Consider the following 21,222-nt stretch of genomic DNA (forward strand, 5'->3'; position numbering starts at 1 on the left):
AGATGGAAACGTAAGGATCGCGTGTTCCTATTTCTTCCATGCTTGCACTTGTTGAATCAAACGTGGAAAATATAAAGAGAGGGGAAATCATATATAGATTTTATTCTTCCGAGGGAAACCGTGTATTTCCTATGCTATTCAGTGAGAACACATTATATTCTTTTTATTTTAATAATTTGATATGAAATCCAAAGTATTAAATCTATTACCTATTTTCATTTCTTAATCCACTTTAGAGATTTTTCTTGCATATGAAAGAACTCCAAATTACTTCTTTGGACTTTATACCTCATTGTAGATTGCACTTGCACAGTTACAACTTATTTAACACCTACCACAGGCTGGTAATATTAATCCCCTTGCACTTCTTCTGTCCCTCTCTCATTATAATCCAAGTATGTCTCTTGACTTTAATGAACCCAATAATGCCTGGATTTTTTTTCTGGGGTTGGAATAAGATTAAGAAATAGGTATTCTGTCACCTAGGATTGATGGGAAACAAAACACCATCTGGTGTTTCTGTAAAACAATGGTGTAATTTTTTAAACAAATGTAAGCCTAATCATATACCACAACTCACTTTAACTATCTCTTGTGTGTTTTTACCTCAATCATTCCAGCCTGTAGCTTCACTATTGCAACACAATATGGATGCATTTGGAGATAACTTTGATGACAATGTAGACCCAGCTGCTGAATTCCTTGCAAGAGAACAAAATCAACTTGCTGGCTTAGAGGATGAATTACAGCCAGCTGTAGCTGTTAACGCAACCATAAATGGTATGACAAATTCTTCGTTAGTCTTATAAAATTGCACAGCCCTTTTTTCATTTCTATCACTTTATAAAGCTTGCTGAGTTACCTATTCTAGAGTAACATGACTTTTTCAATATTTTATTCTTGAACTAATATCTTGCAGCATGAATTAACTACTTTGGTAGACAATAGTTTTACAAATAAATGCACAGTTTTAACAGTCATATGATGACTAGTGAACAAGTTTCTTCACTTGTAAAGCTATCTATTTTAACCCTCACTTTTGTTAGAATTGTCACACACCTCTTCATCACCTATGTACACACCTTTGTTTTATCAGAAGCTACTTATTAAAACCTCTTAACTTTTAGATTAAAACTTTTACCCCTTAATTTTTAGATTAAAACTCTTACCACTAGGTCCACTGTCTCATATTGAAATGCATCTCAGGCTTTCTTATAAGTACTGGTGAAAATCATTCATGAGACTGTAGACTTGGTCCTTGAGCTATCTCTTTTTGCATCTACTTGTGCAATTTAATTTTATTTCTTCCCCTGTAATATCTGTATTTTCCTACATCCTATTATATTCTTTTTATTTTAATAATTTGATATGAAATCCAAAGTATTAAATCTATTACCTATTTTCATTTATTAATCCATTTTAGAGATTTTTCTTCCATATGAAAGAACTCCAAATTACTTCTTTGGACTTTATAATTGTAGATTGCACTTGCACAGTTACCACTTATTTAACACCTACCACAGGCTGGTAATATTAATCCCCTTGCACTTCTTCTGTCCCTCTCTCATTATAATCCAAGTATGTCTCTTTACCCTCTAACTGCATGGCTTTGACTCTTCTACTTTAGGTGCTCCATCTCAGTCTGACTTTAATAATGCATTTGAGTTTGTACCTAATGCTAACCACGCAGACTTGGTCGATAGTTCAGACTTTGCGTACAACATGTCACACTCTCAGACAACCAGTAATGGGGACCTTGAGAGTTCCCCTGTGTTTTTCAACAGTGCTTTGAGTTTGTACCTAATGCTAACCACGCAGACTTGGTTGATAGTTCAGACTTTGCATACAACATGTCACACTCTCAGACAACCAGTAATGGGGACCTTGAGAGTTCCCCTGTGTTTTTCAACAGTGCTGGTAAGTTGTGGTCTTGTGGACCTACTTATGTGTACAGAAAAGACAGTATAGATTTTTCTATGGGGGAATTCATTTTCAGTTAAAATTGAGTGAATGGATACTCAAAATAGGCGAAAATATCAAGGGATCTCTAGGTGTGTAGGTAAAGATGAGGTTTACCTACCTGAGAAGGCTAACAACATTTAATAATAATGTCAAATCATGTAATTAATATTTATTTATTTACCTGCTAAGCAGCAAGGCCATGTGTGATGTAATTAATATGATAGATAAAAATGCATGGAATAATTTTTAAATATGTACCAACATTTTTTTCCAATTTCTTTTATGTTTTTAACAAAAAATATTTATTTAGTTTGATGGCTGGCTGAATGGAAAATTATTGATTAGTCCTTATGTGTGAGCTTTTGCCAAATTCTTTAGTTTACCAAATTCTTGTTTTACATTCTTTAGTCCAGTTTCATTTTTTGATTTTTGCTCTCGTACTGTGATGATTGTTCCCCTATGCTTGATATTTTGTTTTGTTTTATTTACCAGACACAGCGGCTCCTGTTCTCAATGGCCATGCTTCACCGCACGAGGAAGAAGGTAGGAAATAACATTCAAATTTCTAGTTCAATAATATTCTAATATGTACTTGGGTATTGTATTTTATCAAACTAACATTGTAGAGTAGGTAATGAATTAACCTATTTAACACATGACACATAACGGTATGCATTTTTTAAGAAGGGGGAAAACATGCTTATCACTTTACTAGTAAAGAGCTGGAAAAAATGATCAATCAAACAAGAAGTTAATTATGTACATAAATATCTTCTTTTTATACTCATAATCCAAATAAAAAATTTAACACATTTTATGATATACCATATTTAACACATGACACAAAATAATGGTATGAATTTTTTAAGAAGGGGGAAAACATGCTTATCACTTTAACAGTAAAGAGCTGGAAAAAATGATCAATCAAACAAGAAGTTAATTATGTACATAAATATCTTCTTTTTATACTCATAATCCAAATAAAATATTACTTACTGATATCTAGGTATACTAATATGCTATATTCAGCTTTGGTGGGGAAATGGCAGATAGTACTACTTCTAGTGTTAATAAACGCTTGTTAACCTACTAACAATTGTTAACGAAATAATGATAACCAACGAGTGTTAACCTCCTACTAACAATAGTATTAAGATTTCCGATATTGTTTCTGTATTGTCTTGTTGCACGCAGTCCCTATAACAGCCTCGCCAGCGAAAACCGAAATTAAACCCAGTAAGTATAAATGTGTTATTTTTTGTTGGTTACAATTTTCAAAGGATCTGAGTTACTTTTTGTTGGTTACAATTTTCAAAGGATCTGAGTTACTTTTCCAGGTTTTCATTGAATTTTCACGATTTTCCATGACTTTTTGGCCGATTTTCAGATTCCATGACTTTTCCAGTTTTTCCAGGTCGCGTATATAAACCCTGTAAAAGTCAATCTCATGTTAAAGTATTTGCTAACACCTCTGAGAATGCTTGGAGACTGCTTGAGCATAGTCTCCGAGTGTGATCGGAGATTAACAATCATTTCAACTTTTAACATGAAAGATAGCACGTTGAATGCACCAGTTCAAAATTGATCACTACAGTTAAGCAACTTCGTTTCGGCCTCAAAGGACCACGGAATTCTCAACTCTATGGTTTTTGCTTTCTCTTGTGCCAGTATATCTTCATCCTAGAAGAATGGTCGGCCTTTCTCTCCTCAGACCACTTGCTGTTTAACTTTTAACATGAATGATAGCACGTTGAATGCACCAGTTCAAAATTGATCACTAAAGTTAAGCAACTTCGTTTCGGCCTCAAAGGACCACGGAATTCTCAACTCTATGGCTTTTGCTTTCTCTTGTGCCAGTATATCTTCATCCTAGAAGAATGGTCGGCCTTTCCTCAGACCACTTGCTGTGGTCGAAGTTATCGGTTTTAGTTTGTTTGTGGACTTCACAGCTTCTCTGAACTTATTTCGGTTCCCAATAAGTTCTTCGCTAATTTTGGCTTCTCTAAAATCTTTCTTTACTTGAGTTGCCCATTTTGTGTAAGATCGTTGTTGGTAATTAGTATACGAATGGGCGACTATCTGTGCAATCGCGTGGTGCTGGCTTTCCCCGACCCCACTCAGCCTGGGTGAGATTAATGTAGGGAGCTAGAGCATCTCGCCGAATGGAGTGTAAAAACCCCCGTGACAAAATGTAAATGTAAATGCAGTTTCTTTGTGTTATTATGTCACAACTTTGGTGCTCACTGCAGCATTGTAGGATTTTCCCAATATCTCAATAATCCTCAGATATCCAATTGTTTACCTACCATGGTGGCACCGCTCACAAAAGACCTAAACACTTGTAGGTACCTTATACAGTGACATACAAATTCAACATGCGATTACCAGACCTGACTCCAGCTTTTGCCGAAATTCGGGTCAAGCGTGGTCTGCACTCTTCTTCTTTTTTTCTTTTTTTTTTTTTCAATCACAAAACTTGATCCCTACCTGCATAAGGTAGCGGGATAGAGGGAAGGAACTACAAATATATGGCTAGGTAGAGGTTTTAACAAGCTCCGAGGGGAGAGTAGGTATATGGACTGGCGTCCGAGGGCCAATTACTTTATGTTGTTGGGGTGTTGGTCTCCTGTTTGGCTGTGTGTATATAAAAGCGTCCCTGCTCCTGGCCTCGGAGGCCAACTTTACTTTCTCCTCTTTTTTCTTTCTCCTCTCTCTTCTTTCTTTCTCTCTCTTCCTCTCCTCCTCTCTCTCCTTCCTCTTCTTTTCTGCGTCCTCTTCTTTCGTTCAGTACACGTTTCATCCTACGATTGACTGTGGTGTGACTTGTGTAAAGGGCAGCTTTAAAGGGACAGCTTTTTTTTTTCCCCGAGTCTTTTGATTTTGTTTCTTCTACTCCCTCCTCCTCTCTCCTCCTCCTCCTCCTCCTCCTCTTTCTCTTCCCTACAGCACGAGAATCTGAGAGTCTCTTGCCAAATAAAACACTCAAATGAAATGTGCAACAATTTATCCTAGACCAGAAAAAGCAATTTTTGTGCCTTTTTTTTCAAGACTTATTTTTCAAGACTTTGACAGTGTTTGTCAACCTCCAGGAAAAGTTTATGTTAAACAGTTAAACTTTAACAACAGAGTGTTGTTAACACATCGAGGATTGCTTGGAGACAAGCCCGAACCTTCTCGGAGCATTCTCGAAGCAACCACTTTCACATGAGATTGTGTATCCGACTATTACTGTTAACACTGTCACCTACATACTCTGTATTATACCGCTTGTACTACTACAGGTGTACATATATAGGTAAGTTAGTGAGTTATGTTATGATTGCTATTTAATACAATGATCGAGATTGGTTTCAATGTGCTCAATATTTACAATCGATTTTCATATTAATTGAATTAAAATATCTGATTGGACACACTAGGTGACAATAACAACATGTAGGTAGATACGTATAGGTTTGACAATAACATCATGTAGGTAGATAGGTAGGTAGGTTCTGTGACGTGACACATTGGTAGATTTTTTTCAGCAATACATAGATAAAGTAGGTAACTACTCATTGAGGTTCGTTCTCAGAACGGCGGGCTTTCCTATCCCGTCTTCCTTATCCCTTCGCTTTCGGGATGGTAAGACCTTAGCATCAGTTACAGTTCCCTCTACCAAACCTCTTGAAAAAAAAAAAAAAACAATCAAGGCACATTCTTTTACATTCATGCCTATCTAAGAACGGCAAGGTTCGCCCTGGCCGGGATTCAAACCCAGCACCTCCAGGTTGAGAGTCAGTGCTCTTGACCATTCGGCCACAGAGGTGGGCAATCTTTTCACCCTGGTAATGCCACTCGTTTCAATTCATTGGTGAAATCCACAGATATATAAACAGTTGTAGTTATACATAGTTATAAATAGATGCAGGTAATATCAATAGTACATTAAAACTTGTATACGTTCCTATTCGCTTCTCTTAGCTCCCAGCAAAAGATGTGCTGAAATACCTCGTTGTTATTATTAGCAAGCTTTGTAAACTTTTAGAAAGTTGTAGGTACATCGTTGTTGCCTTTTATTCCACGTACATCGGGTTCTAATCTTCTCCACTTCTCTTACGGAGACGAGCTTTAATATGAACTAATCTGAACTTATTCTGAACTGAGCTATAACCTGCTTTTTTTTAAGAGGTTTGACAGAGGGAACTGTAACTGCTAGGGTCTTATCGTCCCGAAATGGAAGAAGAAGGAAGACAGGATAGGAGAGAGCCAGCCGTTCCGAGAACGAACATTACCCCATCAGGATAAAATCCGCCCCGGGCGGGAATCGAACCCGCGGCCTAGCGCTTACAAGGAGGTGAGTCTAAGAGGGGGTAGGACAACCAGGGATGGTGTAAAGTTTTTGTTTGATGGGGTTTTATCACTGGATTACAGTGTATTAGTGACAGTGTGTTTATCCCCCTTTGGAGAACACTGGAACAGGCTTTCCGCCTCCTCACAATAAAATCCCAAAGTCCAAGTGGTGCAAAATGCCATCAAGCAGTTTATTAACACCACTTGCGTCCAGTAACATTGAACCTGGTGGGTTAGATTCAACTGGATGTGTAGCTTTATAGAAGTGCATTTTGTCCAACAGGACTGCACTTAGACGCCAGTGGTGTTTACATGAGGCCAGAAGCTGGATTACCTATTGGACAAGTGTAATTCGGCCATAACCCAGTCCTACCTGACCAGTGTAAGAACATAGGAAGAAGATATTAGAAGCTCAAGGGTGGGTGACCCATGAAGACGAAGTCTCCTAAAGACGTACCTGATCTGTCAGGATCTAAGATACTATAATAATCCATTAGAAAAAAAACTCCTAAACTCATGCCTGATCCGTCAGGATCTAAAAAGATGCCTGATCCGTCAGGATCTAAGAAGAAGCTCCATAGTTTCAATAGGGAATACTGAAATAGAGTAACCCTACGCGTGATTCAGGGCAGCAGTACAGCACACTCTCATCTTATTAATGGTAGGAAACCCTCTCAGGTAAGGGCTCCTTCTTCTAGCTACACATTGCACAGCCTAGACACCACCACCACCACCTTTGTGAGCTAAAGCTCGATAGTTTCAATAAGGAATTTTGGAATAGAGTAACCCTACGCGTGATTCAGGGCAGCAGTACAGCACACTCTCATCTTATTTATGGTAGGAAACCCTCTCAGGTAAGGGCTCCTTCTTCTAGCTACACATTGCACAGCCTAGACACCACCACCACCACCTTTGTGAGCTAGAAGAATGCTCTCAACCTCTTGCGTCCCAAGAGAATCTTTTTCAAACTGAATGATTTCGGGGAGAGAGAAGAGAGTCAACGATTGTAAGAGAGTTCGGTGCACACGAAACCCACAGACCGAAAAGAGATCGAAAAAGAAGACCTGTTTGTAAAGGTGTCTCCAAACATCGTCGAAAACGTCGACTGAAACCGTACACTGCCTCGACAACATAGATTCATCTTTTCACCTCGTCGATCGACGGCGTCGGACACAGCTTTTAGAAAAGAAAATCTCAAATCAGCGCCGGCGTACTTGGACTTTCAAAATATGTACTTAGGTATGTACTATGTAAGTACCAACTACAGTCCTATATTTGGAATTTACATTGTGTTCCTATCTAATTCAATCAGCTTTACAAGTGTGTGCAAACACTTCAACATAGCTTTACCATTCCTTACTCAGAACATGTTAAACTATAACCCCTGTGTTTATGATCTGAGCATTCTCCAACACTGTTCAGGCATATTTTCCAAGTGTACTCAAAATATACTATGTATAATTTGTAATTTCAGACTCAGGTATAATAAGTTCATGTACAGAAACTTTGTTCCTTTAATATTAAGACTTTTATCCCAATAACTCCATGAACATGATAAACTATACCCCCATGGTTATGATCTGAGCATTCTCTGAGACTCTGACACTGTTCAGGCATATTTTCCAAGTGTACTCAAAATATACTATGTTTAATTTGTAATTTCAGACTCAGGTATAATAAGTTCATGTACAGAAACTTTGTTCCTTTAATATTAAGACTTTTATCCCAATAACTCCATTTTCACTTTTTCCAACTACAGTCCTATATTTGGAATTTACATTGTGTTCCTATCTAGTTCAATCAGCTTTACAAGTGTGTGCAAACACTTCAACATAGCTTTACCATTCCTTACTCAGAACATGTTAAACTGTAACCCCCATGTTTATGATCTGAGCTTTCTCTGACACTGTTCAGGCATATTTTCCAAGTGTACTCAAAATATACTATGTATAATTTGTAATTGCAGACTCAGGTATAAGTTCATGTACAGAAACTTTGTTCCTTTAATATTTAGATCCCAATAACTCCAGCTTGGCTCAGGGACATTTTATCCAACATAGGATAAATAATAAACCAACTATTGTGATTTTAATTTTAATATACATGTAAAAATAACTTCATAAGTACAAGTTACTTGTTTTCATTCTCAGAGTGACACAAGTGTCATTTTCCTACTTCCTAGCCTACCTTCCATTGTTATAAGCAGTGATCAATGTGTTACCAGTTTGACACTATGGCCCAACATAGGATAAATAAACCAACTATTGTGATTTTAATTTTAACAATATACATGTAAAAATAACTTCATAAGCACAAGTTATTTGTTTTCATTCTCAGTGACACAAGTGTCATTTTCCTACTTCCTAGCCTACCTTCCATTGTTATAAGCAGTGATCAATGTGTTACCAGTTTGACACTATGGCAGAAAGCTATTGAATATTTCAAGTGATATAGCTGTGGTAGACAATTGTAAATGTATCCTACACTTTACTACAAAATAACAAAACAATGAAGTTGACATTTTTAGTGAAAATATTTTTATTGTGGTAAATTGTACACAATAAGTTTAAGTGAGAGTAGGTACCTAAAATAAAGTAAAATAATAAAATGGAAAGTAAAAATACGAAAATGTACATAACCAACACTAAGGCACAATACAACCAATCATTTGACTGGTTCTATTCTTCACAAGCACCCCCACTGTACTTGTCTTCTGCTTTGATAAATCAACTACCTAAACGTATTGAAGCCTAGTTAGCTTGAAGGGTAGAGCGTCTGCCTTGTAAGTCCCGCTAGGTTGTGGGTGCGATTCCCACCCGGGGCGGATTTTATACTAAGCAATCTAAATTTCTATCCCACAGGTATTCACCCTGGCGCGTTCTCCAGGGTTCCCTACCACGGCGCACACTCCTCCCAACATATCCGTGCTCCAGGCCCTGAACAACGTCATGCGCCTTGTATCAGTCATATAGTTACTCTTACTAGCTACATTTCTATCCCACAGGTATTCACGCTGGCGCGTGCTCCAGGGTTCCCTACCACGGCGCACACTCCCCCCAACATTTCCGTGCTCCAGGCCCTGAATAACGTTATGCGCCTTGTATCAGTCGGGCTCCAGGGTTCCCTACCACGGCGCACACTCCCCCTAACATATCCGTGCTCCAGGCCCTGAAAAACGTCATGCGCCTTGTATCAGTCATATAGTTACTCTTACTAGCTACATTTCTACCCCACAGGTCTTCACCCTGGCGCGTGCTCCAGGGTTCCCTACCACGGCGCACACTCCTCCCAACATATCCGTGCTCCAGGCCCTGAATAACGTTATGCGCCTTGTATCAGTCGGCTCCAAACGATTCCTAACCAACAAAGTAGACAGGTGTGTCACCGGCTTGATAGCTCAGCAACAATGTGTCGGGCCGTTGCACACGCCCTTGGCGGATGTGGCTGTTGTGGCGCTTGTACATAACGATTTGGTGAGAACTTTTATCCTAGTCAAGTGAAGACATAATATTCTAATTAAGTTTCCAGTTAGAAGACTACTTGACAAAGTATCCCGATTAGAAAATGATTAGGTGAGAATTTGAATTTTTAAACCGTGCATAATGCATAGAAGAGAAATTGGATACTCGAAGCCAGAATAGAAAAAGAAAATTAACCGTGTATACCTAGGTACTTACCTGCTGAGATTTTTTTCCCGATATGGAAGTCTTATCGTCTCGAAAGCGAACAGAGAAGAGGGTCAGGGATAGGAGAAAGCTAGCCGTTCCGAGAACGAACCTTACCTGTTTAGAATAAAGTTCGCCCTGTTTGGGAATTGAACCCGCAACCTAGCGCTTACAAGACCCTCCAAGTTAACTAGGCTGGAGCAAATTTCTTTGATGTTACCTACCCACTTTTATGGGTTCCAGTAACTTCCGGTCGATTTCGATTGATATCGATAGACTTTGATTGACGGCCTTTCTTCAATGACTACTTATTACTTTACAGCGAGGTGCAGCTACTTCTATAGGAGAACAACCAATCAAAGGTCTGGTAGATCCTAAGAGAGGAGCCAGGATGGCAGTGGCTGAAGCACTAACCAATCTGGTGTTTGCTAAAATATCCGACCTTAAGGTAGGTAATAATGCCCACAATATCCCTTATTTCGAATATTGTCCTTGCTACTCTACAACCAACGCAACGCCGAAAAGTCTAGCGTGTTACGATTTGTGTGAACGCCGTGTAACTATTTGTGTATGCAATGTGCTACGTACGAAATATTAGTGGAGATGTCTGATTTAATTTCCGCTGGCGAAATAAAGATCTGGGATTCTGGGGGATGAAATCGTTTTTTAAAATGCTTGGTCCGTAGTAACATTAAGCCGAACTAATTTCACTTATTTCAATAATAAATGATTATTTTCCTTACTAAGCCTTACCAACCAGGCTAACTATAATAATAATAATAGTGCTTATTTATACTGCTCGTATAGGACTGAAAAGTCCCTTTACTCCAGCAGTAGGCTAACACTATTATTGTGGTCAGATTCTCAAATTATATTGAGGATAAAATTCCATACCTCGGCTGGAATTGAACCCACGCCCTCCTGTTTACCAGGCGAGCTTTTGACCACTACACCACCGAGGCAGGTAACTAGGCTGGCAGAAGCAGGTTTATATTGAGGAATGAGAGAAATGGACAAACTGAGCTCTAAATTTCTAAAAGCTCTTGAAGGGTTTGTCCGATTTGAATAAAAATTTAGTTGACTAGTTATGAGGTAAGTTTTTGTTCGCCAGCTCCCGGTCCATTCATATATTCCACTATTCATTTTCAGGACGATTTGCGTTCAAGAACCACGGTATTTACGATCATCTGGATAGAAGTCAATGTTTGCCTATCCGATATGTAGATGATAACAATAAGATTACTGAGGATTATCCTATGAACCCTAACGGAAGCCCAGGTAAGAGAGAGAGGAAAAAAAAAACAGGTAGATACCTAGGTAAATATGTAGGTATATGGGCTGAAATGTTGAATACATTTCTTACTGGGGCCCCTGGTCTCGCTGGAGGACGTAAAACTGAGACAAAACCAGCCCTGTCAAGCCACAGACAATAACACTGGCTCTTTTGAGGGTACCTGAGATGAGAGCTATAGACGATAGACGACTCTTGAATGGAAGGTAACCACTAGGCGAGGTTAACGCCGGAGGCGTTTTCTACCACCTAACCCTTAGAGCTCCATATTACTTACTAATATCTAGGTATACTAATATGCTATATTCAGCTTTGTTAGGAAAATGGTGGGGAAATGGCAGATAGTACTACTTCTAGTGTTAATAAACGCTTGTTAACCTACTAACAAGTGTTAACGAAATAATGATAACCAACGAGTATGAACCTCCTACTAACAATAGTATTAAGATTTCCGATATTGTTTCTGTATTGTCTTGTTGCACGCAGTCCCTATAACAGCCTCGCCAGCGTATTATGTACCTGAATATCCCTCATTAGACCCCAGAGCGAGCTCTCTGGTCTAGATGGCACCTCTTGGTATCCTCTTAATGGAATAATATATGGACTCACAGCTTTTCTCTGGAATAAACCTGATTGTGATGCGCATAACGAGTAAAAAAACTCGCCCCCTGTGTATTTTGCGGGCGATTCAAATTTGTAAACAAACATTGCCAGTCTGCCAGAGCCAGAGCGGCAAACCGGTAAAAGAACATTAACATTAGAAGTTTAGAACAACAACCGAACAACCAGAACAAACAAAAGGAAAAGTACCAAAAAAGTTTTTCTTTCTTAAGGAAAAAGGAAATATACATACTGCTTTATAATAAGGAAATATATCTTGGATAATGGTAAATATAAAGTCCTTTTACTCACCTTTCTACACATAATGACCTTCTTGACTGGACAGTGGACAATTTCTTTACTCACCCCCAAGTAGCAAGAATGAAGAACAGCTGACTAAACACTTGGGTGTTTCTGTCACCTAATTACAGTCATGTAGACATTAAGGTAAGAACAATGATTTGGGTTGTTACATACACTAAAAGCCTTCTGCAAGGCTTAGGTGTAGGGACAAACAGCCTTGTAGGTCTGGAACTCTACTGGGGTCTGTGACAGGTTCTGGTTCCTGATCAAAGTGTTCTCTGGTACGGTCCCAAGGCACTTGAAAAGACATTTTATTGACCCTCTTTGGTAGGGACCAAGTGCTGAGTCAATCTTGGCCTGTAAAGTACAGGATCATACCTGACTGAGAGTGTGCTGTATCTAATGAAATATTGATTCCTTGGGGAGAAAAATTTGTTTGGGTGTGGACATGGTAATATAATGATCTAGTGTCTTATCTTCTTATGTCTTCACTATCTTGAGAGAAGACATGGAGTTTGTTATATTATAAATCGGTTTTTATCTTTCATCTCAAATGTTTCATAGTAGAAATGTTGTGAGTCCTAACATAATACCCAAACTTTACTTAGATTCTCTACTGCATATTATTAATAATATTCCATTTTTCTTTTGTTTTCTAGGGACATGGTGCTGTACAAAAGGGTATGCCATTCAAAGATTACCATGGTAAAACTGGACGAGTATTCAATGTAACACAACATGCTGTAGGAGTCATTGTCAACAAAAGAGTCCGTACTAGAATTATCCCCAAGAGGTAATTGTTTGTGGTAATATTAAGAACTTGTGTTAAAAACAATGCTACAATGTAATGTACATCCCTCCCTCTGGGGGGGAAATAAAATCCCTCCAAGGCTTCTTTCCTGATGAATCACTGAATTTAATTCGGTGACCATCTGTGCAGTCACACACTGCAGGCTTTTCCTGGCCCCACTCTATCTGTTTGTGTGAGGAGGCAAATAGTTTATTGCTGCATAGATGGTAAAAACCCCATTATTCCATCAGACAAACTTCTTTAGGTTGTGTTGTGTTGTTTTTTTTTTACATCAATGTAATATTAAAAAGGTTCTCTCTCTTTTCACCTTCACAGAATCAATGTGAGAATTGAGCACATCAAACACTCCAAGTGCCGAGAAGATTTCCTCAAGCGTGTCAAGGAAAACCTGCTTGGCACAGTTCTATGTGGCAGACGGTAAACTCTCGTGTCAACTATACCAGAGATCAGCTGATATGGGTCTTGGTGTACCATTCAACATTGCCAGTTATTCATTGTTGACCTATATGATTGCTCATGTCACTGGCTTACAGGTAAGTTGATACCTGACCTAACTTGCTCTTAATATTCCTCCACAACGGAATACCTTGGCTGCTACACTGTGGATTCTATGTTTGGTAGCCCTCTACTTTGGGTTTCTAGCTTTTGTTCCTCCATTTTCAACCTTTGTGAGGTAAATACCTACCTAAGTATGCTGTGATATCTTAGTGACAATGAATCAGTCTTTATTACCTGGCAAGGTTGATGCCCATGGAAAGGTTTCTATCACATCGGTACTTGTCAAATCCATCACTCCGCAAATTCAAAGATACCAAACTGACGTGAGAATTGTCCATGGCCTGAAGTTGAATACCGGAGTCTGAACAGTCAAAGGTGGCTTCAGTGAGGAGATCCTTGACAGCTTCCAAGATCTTCTTGAAGATGTGACTTTGGGGTAGACGGGCCTCAAACATTTTGGCTGATTTTTAAACTTGCACAACAGATCAAATACCTTGCACTGATGTTAAAAAACACCTATCAAGAAAAGGCACAGTAAGGAAATCGTCTGACACAAAAGTGAAACTAGTGCTACTCTACGGTACTTTAGGTAAGGAGAAATGCTCTCTTTTAGGAAAAATCTTCAAAAGAATCAAAATCAAAAAGACAAATACATGAAGCGAAACATCAAAAGATTTACAAAAGAATGAAAATTTTACAAAAGAAATTTTTGAGCACTTTGGCGCGGAAAAAAAAGTTGCGCCATTTGTGAAATTTCTAGCATTCTAGCGCTTCTGGCGGCGAAACAAAAAACTAAAACGCCGCATCCCGCAGATTTTACAAAAACACGAACCATCCAAATATATACAGGGTGTTTCAAAAGTCTTTGAAGAAAAAAGTCGGAAATTTCGTCCTCCTGCAAAAGGAAATCCACTTGAGTACCTACGTTTATGGGAATTTATGGAGCATAACGTATAGATATGGAATTTAAAAATGTATTCAAATGCCCTGTTTGGTTCTTGGTCTTCAAAAAAATCCGCACTCAGAAAATAATTTGACGTGTGGATGCGGCTTTGTTCCATTTTCTCGGGTCCTATCAACGAGCACAAATTTGATTTGCTTTGTTTTGATTTCGTTTTGTTGTCTTCTTTCATCCTAACCTCCAATTTTCTAGTTGCAGGCAGAAGGTAGGTTGAATTTTTCACTCAAAAAAGCCTGAAAAATCAGGAAATCTAGCATAAATTTGCCTTCAATTCGTCCGTAAGTGTCTAATTTATACAGTACTTTAGGTAAGGAGAAATGCTCTTTTAGGAAAAATCTTCAAAAGAATCAAAAAGACAAATACATGAAGCGAAACATCAAAAGAATGAAAATTTTACAAAAGAAATTTTTGAGCACTTTGGCGCGGAAAAAAAGTTGCGCCATTTGTGAAATTTCTAGCAATTCTAGCGCTTCTGGCGGCGAAACAAAAAACTAAAACGCCGCATCCCGCAGATTTTACAAAAGCACGAACCATCCAAATATATAGAGGGTGTTTCAAAAGTCTTTGAAGAAAAAAGTCGGAAATTTCGTCCTCCTGCAAAAGGAAATCCACTTGAGTAGGTACGTTTATGGGCATTTATGGAGCATAACGTATAGATATGGAATTAAAAAAATTATTCAAATGCCCTGTTTGGTTCTTGGTCTTCAAAAAAATCCGCACTCAGAAAATAATTTGACGTGTGGATGCGGCTTTGTTCCATTTTCTCGGGTCCCATCAACGAGCACAAATTTGATTTGTTTTGTTTTGATTTCGTTTTGTTGTCTTCTTTAATCCTAACCTCCAATTTTCCAGTTGCAGGCAAAAGGTAAGTTGAATTTTTCACTCAAAAAAGCCTGAAAAATCAGGAAATCTAGCATAAATTTGCCTTCAATTCGTCCGTAAGTGTCTAATTTATACCCACAAATTGAATCCTTTGAGTCCCCGCCGTTAATATCCTTGTTTCCAAGATCCCCAGATAGTAGGATACAACCCATCAGTTCCACATAGATATTCTTATCAAAACTCCATTTCAACTTCATTAACTGTTGAAATATCTCCTTAATCAGCTAATTTATCTTATTTATCGTCTTTCAGAGAACCAGCAACATGACCAACTCCAAAGGTTATCGTCGTGGTACCCGAGACTTGTTCTCCAGACCATTCAGACGACATGGAACCATCCCTCTGTCGGTGTATATGAAAGTGTACAAAGTTGGTGACATCGTAGATATTAAGGTAAGAACAATTATTTGGGTTTTTACATACACTAAAAGCCTGCTGCAAGGCTTAGGTGTAGGGACAAACAGCCTTGTAGGTCTGGAAGAAGAAGAGAGACTTGCTCGGCCGTGCAACGATGACGTTGCTTGACTACAACAGTCCAGCTTTCAGAATCTGATGTTGGGAGGACGTTTATCTTGTGCTGCAGCTACTGGGGTCTGTGACAGGTGACAGAACAAAGTGTTCTCTGGTACGGTCCCATGGCACTTGAAAAGACATTTTGTTGACCTTCTTTGGTAGGGACCAAGTGCTGAGTCAATCTTGGCCTGTAAAGTACGGGGTCATACCTGACTGAGAGTGTGCTGTATCCAAAGAAATATTGGTTCCTTGGAGGGAAAAATTTGTTTGGATGTGGACATGGTAAAATAATGATCTAGTGTCTTATCTTCTTATGTCTTCACTATCTTGAGAGAAGACATGGAGTTTGTTGTATTATAAATCGGTTTTTATCTTTCATATCAAATGTTTCATAGTAGAAATGTTGTGAGTCCTAATATAATACCCAAACTTTACTCAGATTCTCTACTGCATATTATTAATAATATTCCATTTTTCTTTTGTTTTCTAGGGACATGGTGCTGTACAAAAGGGTATGCCATTCAAATTACTGTTATAAAACCTCTAGCAATAGCGATTTTCAAGTCTAACTCATTCTCTAATTATTTTTTCCAGTGCGCGGAATCTTTCTACGATCGCATGACAGAATGCGTTTACTCTTCGCCACTGACGAGTTTCAATCATGGGATCAAACCAGACCCGTGGTTCTATGTGGATGTTATGGGCAAGGGAAAGGTGGCTTTTAATTCTAACTCGTTGGTCTTTTTCCAGTGCGCGGAATCTTTCTACGATCGCATGACAGAATGTGTTTACTCTTCGCCACTGACGAGTTTCAATCATGGGATCAAACCAGACCCGTGGTTCTATGTGGATGTTATGGGCAAGGGAAAGGTGGCGCTTCAGGAGGTCAATCAGAAATTGGGTATGTTATGAACGGTGTGAGTTTGCGGAAAAAACGATTTCTTTGCAAATTTATTAGTGTTTGGCAATAACTATTGATTGGTTGGTCCTCTTTGTATGAAAATTGTTAAGAATGTTTAACACATGACATAAAATTTACTCCTTGGATTTTAGGCCAGATCGGACTTTTATTTATTTATTTTATTGTACAGAGAACAAAATTATGCATAGTACAACGTCATGAAGTAGGTAGGTAGGTAGGTACCTAAAATATAAATAAGAAAAATATATAATAACTATTTATGAATAGAGCAAGAAGTTAGGAAGAATGGCCAATGTGTTTGAATAATGAAGAATGTCACGAATGTGTTTGAATATTTTTGGGGGCCTCTCCACGATAATTCACGAACGGTTTGTGCAATTTTGATGAAACGTGACGAAAATTTAGGGAAATTATCGATGACAATTCTTATTTGGTTCAACCCTTGCATGATTTTTGTCTGAATTCATTCCAGGTCTCGCATTCGATGAGTGGGATCTGGAATACTACACGGACATCTTCCGGAACAAACTCAAGAGAAACCCAACCAGTGTCGAATGTTTCGATCTCGCTCAGTCTAACAGTGAACATAGCCGCCACTGGTTCTTCAAAGTAAGTTATCTGGAATAATTGAGTCTTCCAAAAGACAGTCTTTCCCAAAAATCCGCCATTCTTTCCTAAAAGTCTTTCATTCTTGAAAAAAAAAATAATAATAAAATAAAAAATAATAAAAAAAATCCTCTATTAATTCCAATTTTCATCAAAGTCAAAGTCTGGCTGGGGGACTTTAAACAGGGAGTATACGAGTAGATAGCAGCCTGAATTTCCCTTGCTGAAGAAATAGCCAAGGTTGAGTGCGAAGGACATCCACTCGTAAACTTTGTAGCCAAAACCAAATGTTAGACATTCAAATGGAACTTATCTGTGGCAAAATGCCTCAGAAGGTATGATTCATTTCTTTATTTTATCATTTTGTTTGTTAGTTTACATTGTTCGCGTTATGAGAGATTCCCTCTCACCACAAATGCCACTTTATGCCACTAATGCCATTTTAAATTACGACAGGCTGGTGTTTAGTTAAATATTCCTTAACAGAGGATTGAGCTATACGAGTACCTAATAGGCGGGGCAATCCTGGATTGGAAAAAAGGGGTTTGATATAGAGGTACATAACTGTAACTGCTAAGGTCTTATCGTCCTGAAAGCGATGAGAGAAGGTTAGTTTACATTGTTCGCGTTATGAGAGATTCCCTCTCACCACAAATGTCACTAATGCCACAAATGCCACTAATGCCACTTTAAATTACGACATGCTGGTGTTTAGTTAAATATTCCTTAACAGAGGATTGAGCTATACGAGTACCTAATAGGCGGGTCAATCCTGGATTGGAAAAAAGGGGTTTGATATAGAGGTACATAACTGTAACTGCTAAGGTCTTATCGTCCTGAAAGCGATGAGAGAAGAAAGAAGTCCTGAGAACGAACCTTATCCCTTCAGGATAAAATCCGCCCCTGGCGGGAATAAAATCCGGGACCCAGCACTTAAAAGGCAGACGCATTACGGAACTGCTTTGTAAATGTAAATGTTGTTTCTTTGTGTTATTATGTCACAACTTTGGTGCTCACTGCAGCATTGTAGAGTTTTCCCACTATCTCAATAATCCTAAAATCCAATGTTTACCTACCATGCTGGCACCGGTCGCTATGCGCATTTATATGTCATAGCTACACTGTAGACCACGTAAGTGTCATGTCATTTTTGGCACAAATTTTGCCCTAAGGCCAACACTAGAAAACTAGAACTTTGCAATCCTACCTTACATTCAAACCAAAGAAAAATGTTGTCGAATATTTTCCTATGCAAAGGCTGCAGTCCATAGGCAATAGTTCCTGAAACTTCATTATGCTGGAAATCGTATTTCGGACCTAGTTTTTGTTCTATGCCCGCCGACACTATCGCCGCAAAACCTATAACGATATTCTACCGATAACGATATTCTACCGACAACTCTATTCCAGATCTCCGTGGCAGTGAACAATGAACCGGTCCTGAATGAAGATCTAGGCACTCTATTTCTCATCTGGGAGAGAACCAGCTATGAGCTGGAGAAACTGCAGATGAACGCCAGATGTGCTGATGAAGAATATAACTCTCTAGTGACTAGAATCGGACCCAAGTATCAGTACCAACCCGTACGGGATGATATCGTGGGAGCTACACTTGGGAAGAAAGGTAAGTTATCTATTTCTCATCTGTCTGGGAGAGAACTAGTTGCTACAGATGAACGCTAGGTGTGCTGATGAAGAATATAACTCTCTAGTGACTAGAATCGGACCCAAGTATCAGTACCAACCCGTACGGGATGATATCGTGGGAGCCACCCTGGGGAAGAAAGGTAAGTCCAGGGGCAGTGCAATACTCCTAAACTAAAATGGATGCGGCACCTAAGGGATCAAGAAGAGACCGCCTTAACATAATAAGTCCAACCTTCGAAATACTAGTGTCTAGCCAGGTAAACTTATAAATGAGGTAGGGCTCAAATTGTTAGTCTGTAGCAAATATAAGTTGGTCATCAGGTGCCAGAAAGAGTGCTCCGTGAGTAATCTAAATGGGCAATAGCAGTTTTTCTTGGAAGGTCGAATAGAGGTTTTCACTAGAGGCTGCCATTTTTAGCTAAATCCCATTTATGAATGAGCTTTCATTTCGGGCAAAATTCACAACCTTGGGGGGTTGTGCGTGTTTTTTCTCCTTTCACCTTCAGACTTGACCTATCTTATTGGATTTTGTCTTTATTAGTTTTTTTTTATATATAACTCACATGTTAAACAAATGTACCCCTTTTTACTTTTCAGTGATCTCCATCGCTGTCCTGCGAGAGGAAGGCATCAATGGTGATCGCGAGATGTCCGAGCAGTTTTTCTTGGAAGGTTTCGTGTTAGAGGTTTTCACTAGAGGCTGCCATTTTTAGCTAAATCCCATTTATGAATGAGCTTTCATTTCGGGCAAAATTCACAGCCTTGGGTCGGGGTTGTGTGTGTTTTTTTTCCCTTCACCTTCAGACTTGACCTATCTTATTGGATTTTGTCTTTATTAGTTTTTTTTTTTTATGAACTCACATGTTTAAACAAATGTACCCCTTTTTACTTTTCAGTGATCTCCATCGCTGTCCTGCGAGAGGAAGGCATCAATGGTGATCGCGAGATGTCCGCCATGGCCCAAGTGTGTGGGTTCGAGGTTTGGGATATCACTGTTCAGGATCTGCTCGAGAATAAGATCACACTGGATAGATTCAAAGGTCTTGTGTTTCCTGGAGGTTTCAGTTATGCTGGTAAGTGGGTAGAATGTGGAAGTTTTTTTTTTTTTTTCAGGTTTTGCTTCTCCTGAACAAGTTCTTCCACTTAACCATTGATTTCACTGTGTCACTATGAAGAAAATTACCTTCTTCTTCTCCTCCTAAAAGGGCCCATGTGTAAATAATACCGCCATTGATTGTTGTCACTACTCGAGTAAAGCGGCAACTCAAATGTCCTCACGACCTGCTTTTTTCTCTCTCTCTTAAGCGCTTCAATGTTTATGGACATGTTGTTCGCGCTGTCACAAGCTTTGCTGAAAGAAATTAATACATTTTTCAACATTTGTGACAAACGTTCATCCTTATAACCATTAAAATTCCATTTTCCCAGATGCTCTTGGTTCTGCTAAAGGCTGGGCTGCTAGTCTCCTACTTAATGAAGGTATCAAGACTCAGCTGAACAAGTTTATAGCTCGCTCTGACACGTTCAGCTTTGGTGTATGTAATGGATGTCAGCTTATGAATCTACTGGGATGGTTCAGTGTAAGCACTCAAGGTAAGCCATAGCTTTTTTGTATGTAATGGATGTCAGCTTATGAATCTACTGAGATGGTTTAGTGTAAGCACTCAAGGTAAGCCATGATTGTAAATGTAAGCACTCAAGGTAAGCCATTATTGTAAATGTAAGCACTCAAGGTAAATCTTCAGCTCGTCAACCATACATAAAGTCCCGGGTTCGATGCCCACCATTAAAAAAGGAAAAATCTGGTGTGAACATCACACGACTTTCTATTACATTAAACTTCTCAACTGTAAGTCGGACAGTTCTAAAAGTTTCACCATTCGATTCGGCGTGAAAAATCACATGGGATCAACTATTCACTTGCTTATTTGGTAACGGTTCACGAATAAAAGGGAAATTTGTCGACAGGGGGAAGTATCGAACCCGCAACTTCTCAGCCGTAAGTCAGAGAGTACTAAAAGTAGCACCATTCGATTCGGCGTGAAAAATCACATTGATTAGAATATTCACATCCGAATGACCAAATGTTTTCGATGTCTCTTACCGTTTGTACGAAATAAGGGTTAAGCAACAATGACTTTGGTTAATATCAGGATGGGTGACTATCCGATTTTTACCAAATTGTTACAGTCGCGTCCTTGGACCATACCGGGATAGCACACCAAATTT

The 21,222-nt window shown here is 38.9% G+C and overlaps 4 protein-coding genes across 4 annotated transcripts in view; 2 read left to right on the plus strand and 2 right to left on the minus strand.

Annotated features, from left to right (window-relative positions):
* Window positions 1-20,586, plus strand: part of LOC103518873 (phosphoribosylformylglycinamidine synthase) — a gene marked incomplete at its 3' end in the record, with an annotated part of 33,774 nt that extends 13,188 nt beyond the window's left edge. The window contains 19 exon segments of the mRNA XM_026830551.1: window positions 621-780; window positions 1,628-1,917; window positions 2,455-2,505; window positions 9,156-9,227; window positions 9,299-9,413; window positions 9,460-9,767; window positions 10,282-10,411; window positions 11,109-11,237; window positions 11,965-11,990; window positions 12,813-12,946; window positions 13,280-13,381; window positions 15,282-15,288; window positions 15,558-15,698; window positions 16,413-16,532; window positions 16,569-16,719; window positions 17,213-17,349; window positions 18,757-18,970; window positions 19,890-20,066; window positions 20,422-20,586. Of these exon segments, the coding sequence (XP_026686352.1) occupies window positions 621-780; window positions 1,628-1,917; window positions 2,455-2,505; window positions 9,156-9,227; window positions 9,299-9,413; window positions 9,460-9,767; window positions 10,282-10,411; window positions 11,109-11,237; window positions 11,965-11,990; window positions 12,813-12,946; window positions 13,280-13,381; window positions 15,282-15,288; window positions 15,558-15,698; window positions 16,413-16,532; window positions 16,569-16,719; window positions 17,213-17,349; window positions 18,757-18,970; window positions 19,890-20,066; window positions 20,422-20,586 (2,629 nt within the window).
* Window positions 13,678-14,202, minus strand: LOC113471418 (proliferating cell nuclear antigen-like). Its single transcript, XM_026830550.1, has one exon. It carries the CDS (start codon window positions 13,915-13,917, stop codon window positions 13,693-13,695), a length of 225 nt encoding a protein of 74 aa, XP_026686351.1. The 5' UTR covers window positions 13,918-14,202; the 3' UTR covers window positions 13,678-13,692.
* LOC113471417 (phosphoribosylformylglycinamidine synthase-like) lies at window positions 16,573-17,400 on the plus strand. The gene is made up of 2 exons (XM_026830549.1): window positions 16,573-16,719; window positions 17,213-17,400. The coding sequence occupies exons 1-2, from the start codon at window positions 16,593-16,595 to the stop codon at window positions 17,365-17,367; spliced, it is 282 nt and encodes a 93-aa protein (XP_026686350.1). The 5' UTR covers window positions 16,573-16,592; the 3' UTR covers window positions 17,368-17,400.
* Window positions 20,587-20,623: 37 nt separating the features above from the next.
* LOC103518874 (proliferating cell nuclear antigen) overlaps window positions 20,624-21,222 on the minus strand; it is a 3,343-nt gene continuing 2,744 nt past the window's right edge. Inside the window, exon 3 of the mRNA XM_008483956.3 lies at window positions 20,624-20,631. Within this exon, the coding sequence (XP_008482178.1) occupies window positions 20,624-20,631 (8 nt within the window). The remainder of the gene's footprint in view (window positions 20,632-21,222) is intronic.

Source organism: Diaphorina citri, unplaced genomic scaffold (genome assembly GCF_000475195.1).
Source record: "Diaphorina citri unplaced genomic scaffold, Diaci psyllid genome assembly version 1.1 scaffold2407, whole genome shotgun sequence".
In the NCBI taxonomy this organism is placed as follows: Eukaryota; Metazoa; Arthropoda; class Insecta; order Hemiptera; family Psyllidae; genus Diaphorina; species Diaphorina citri.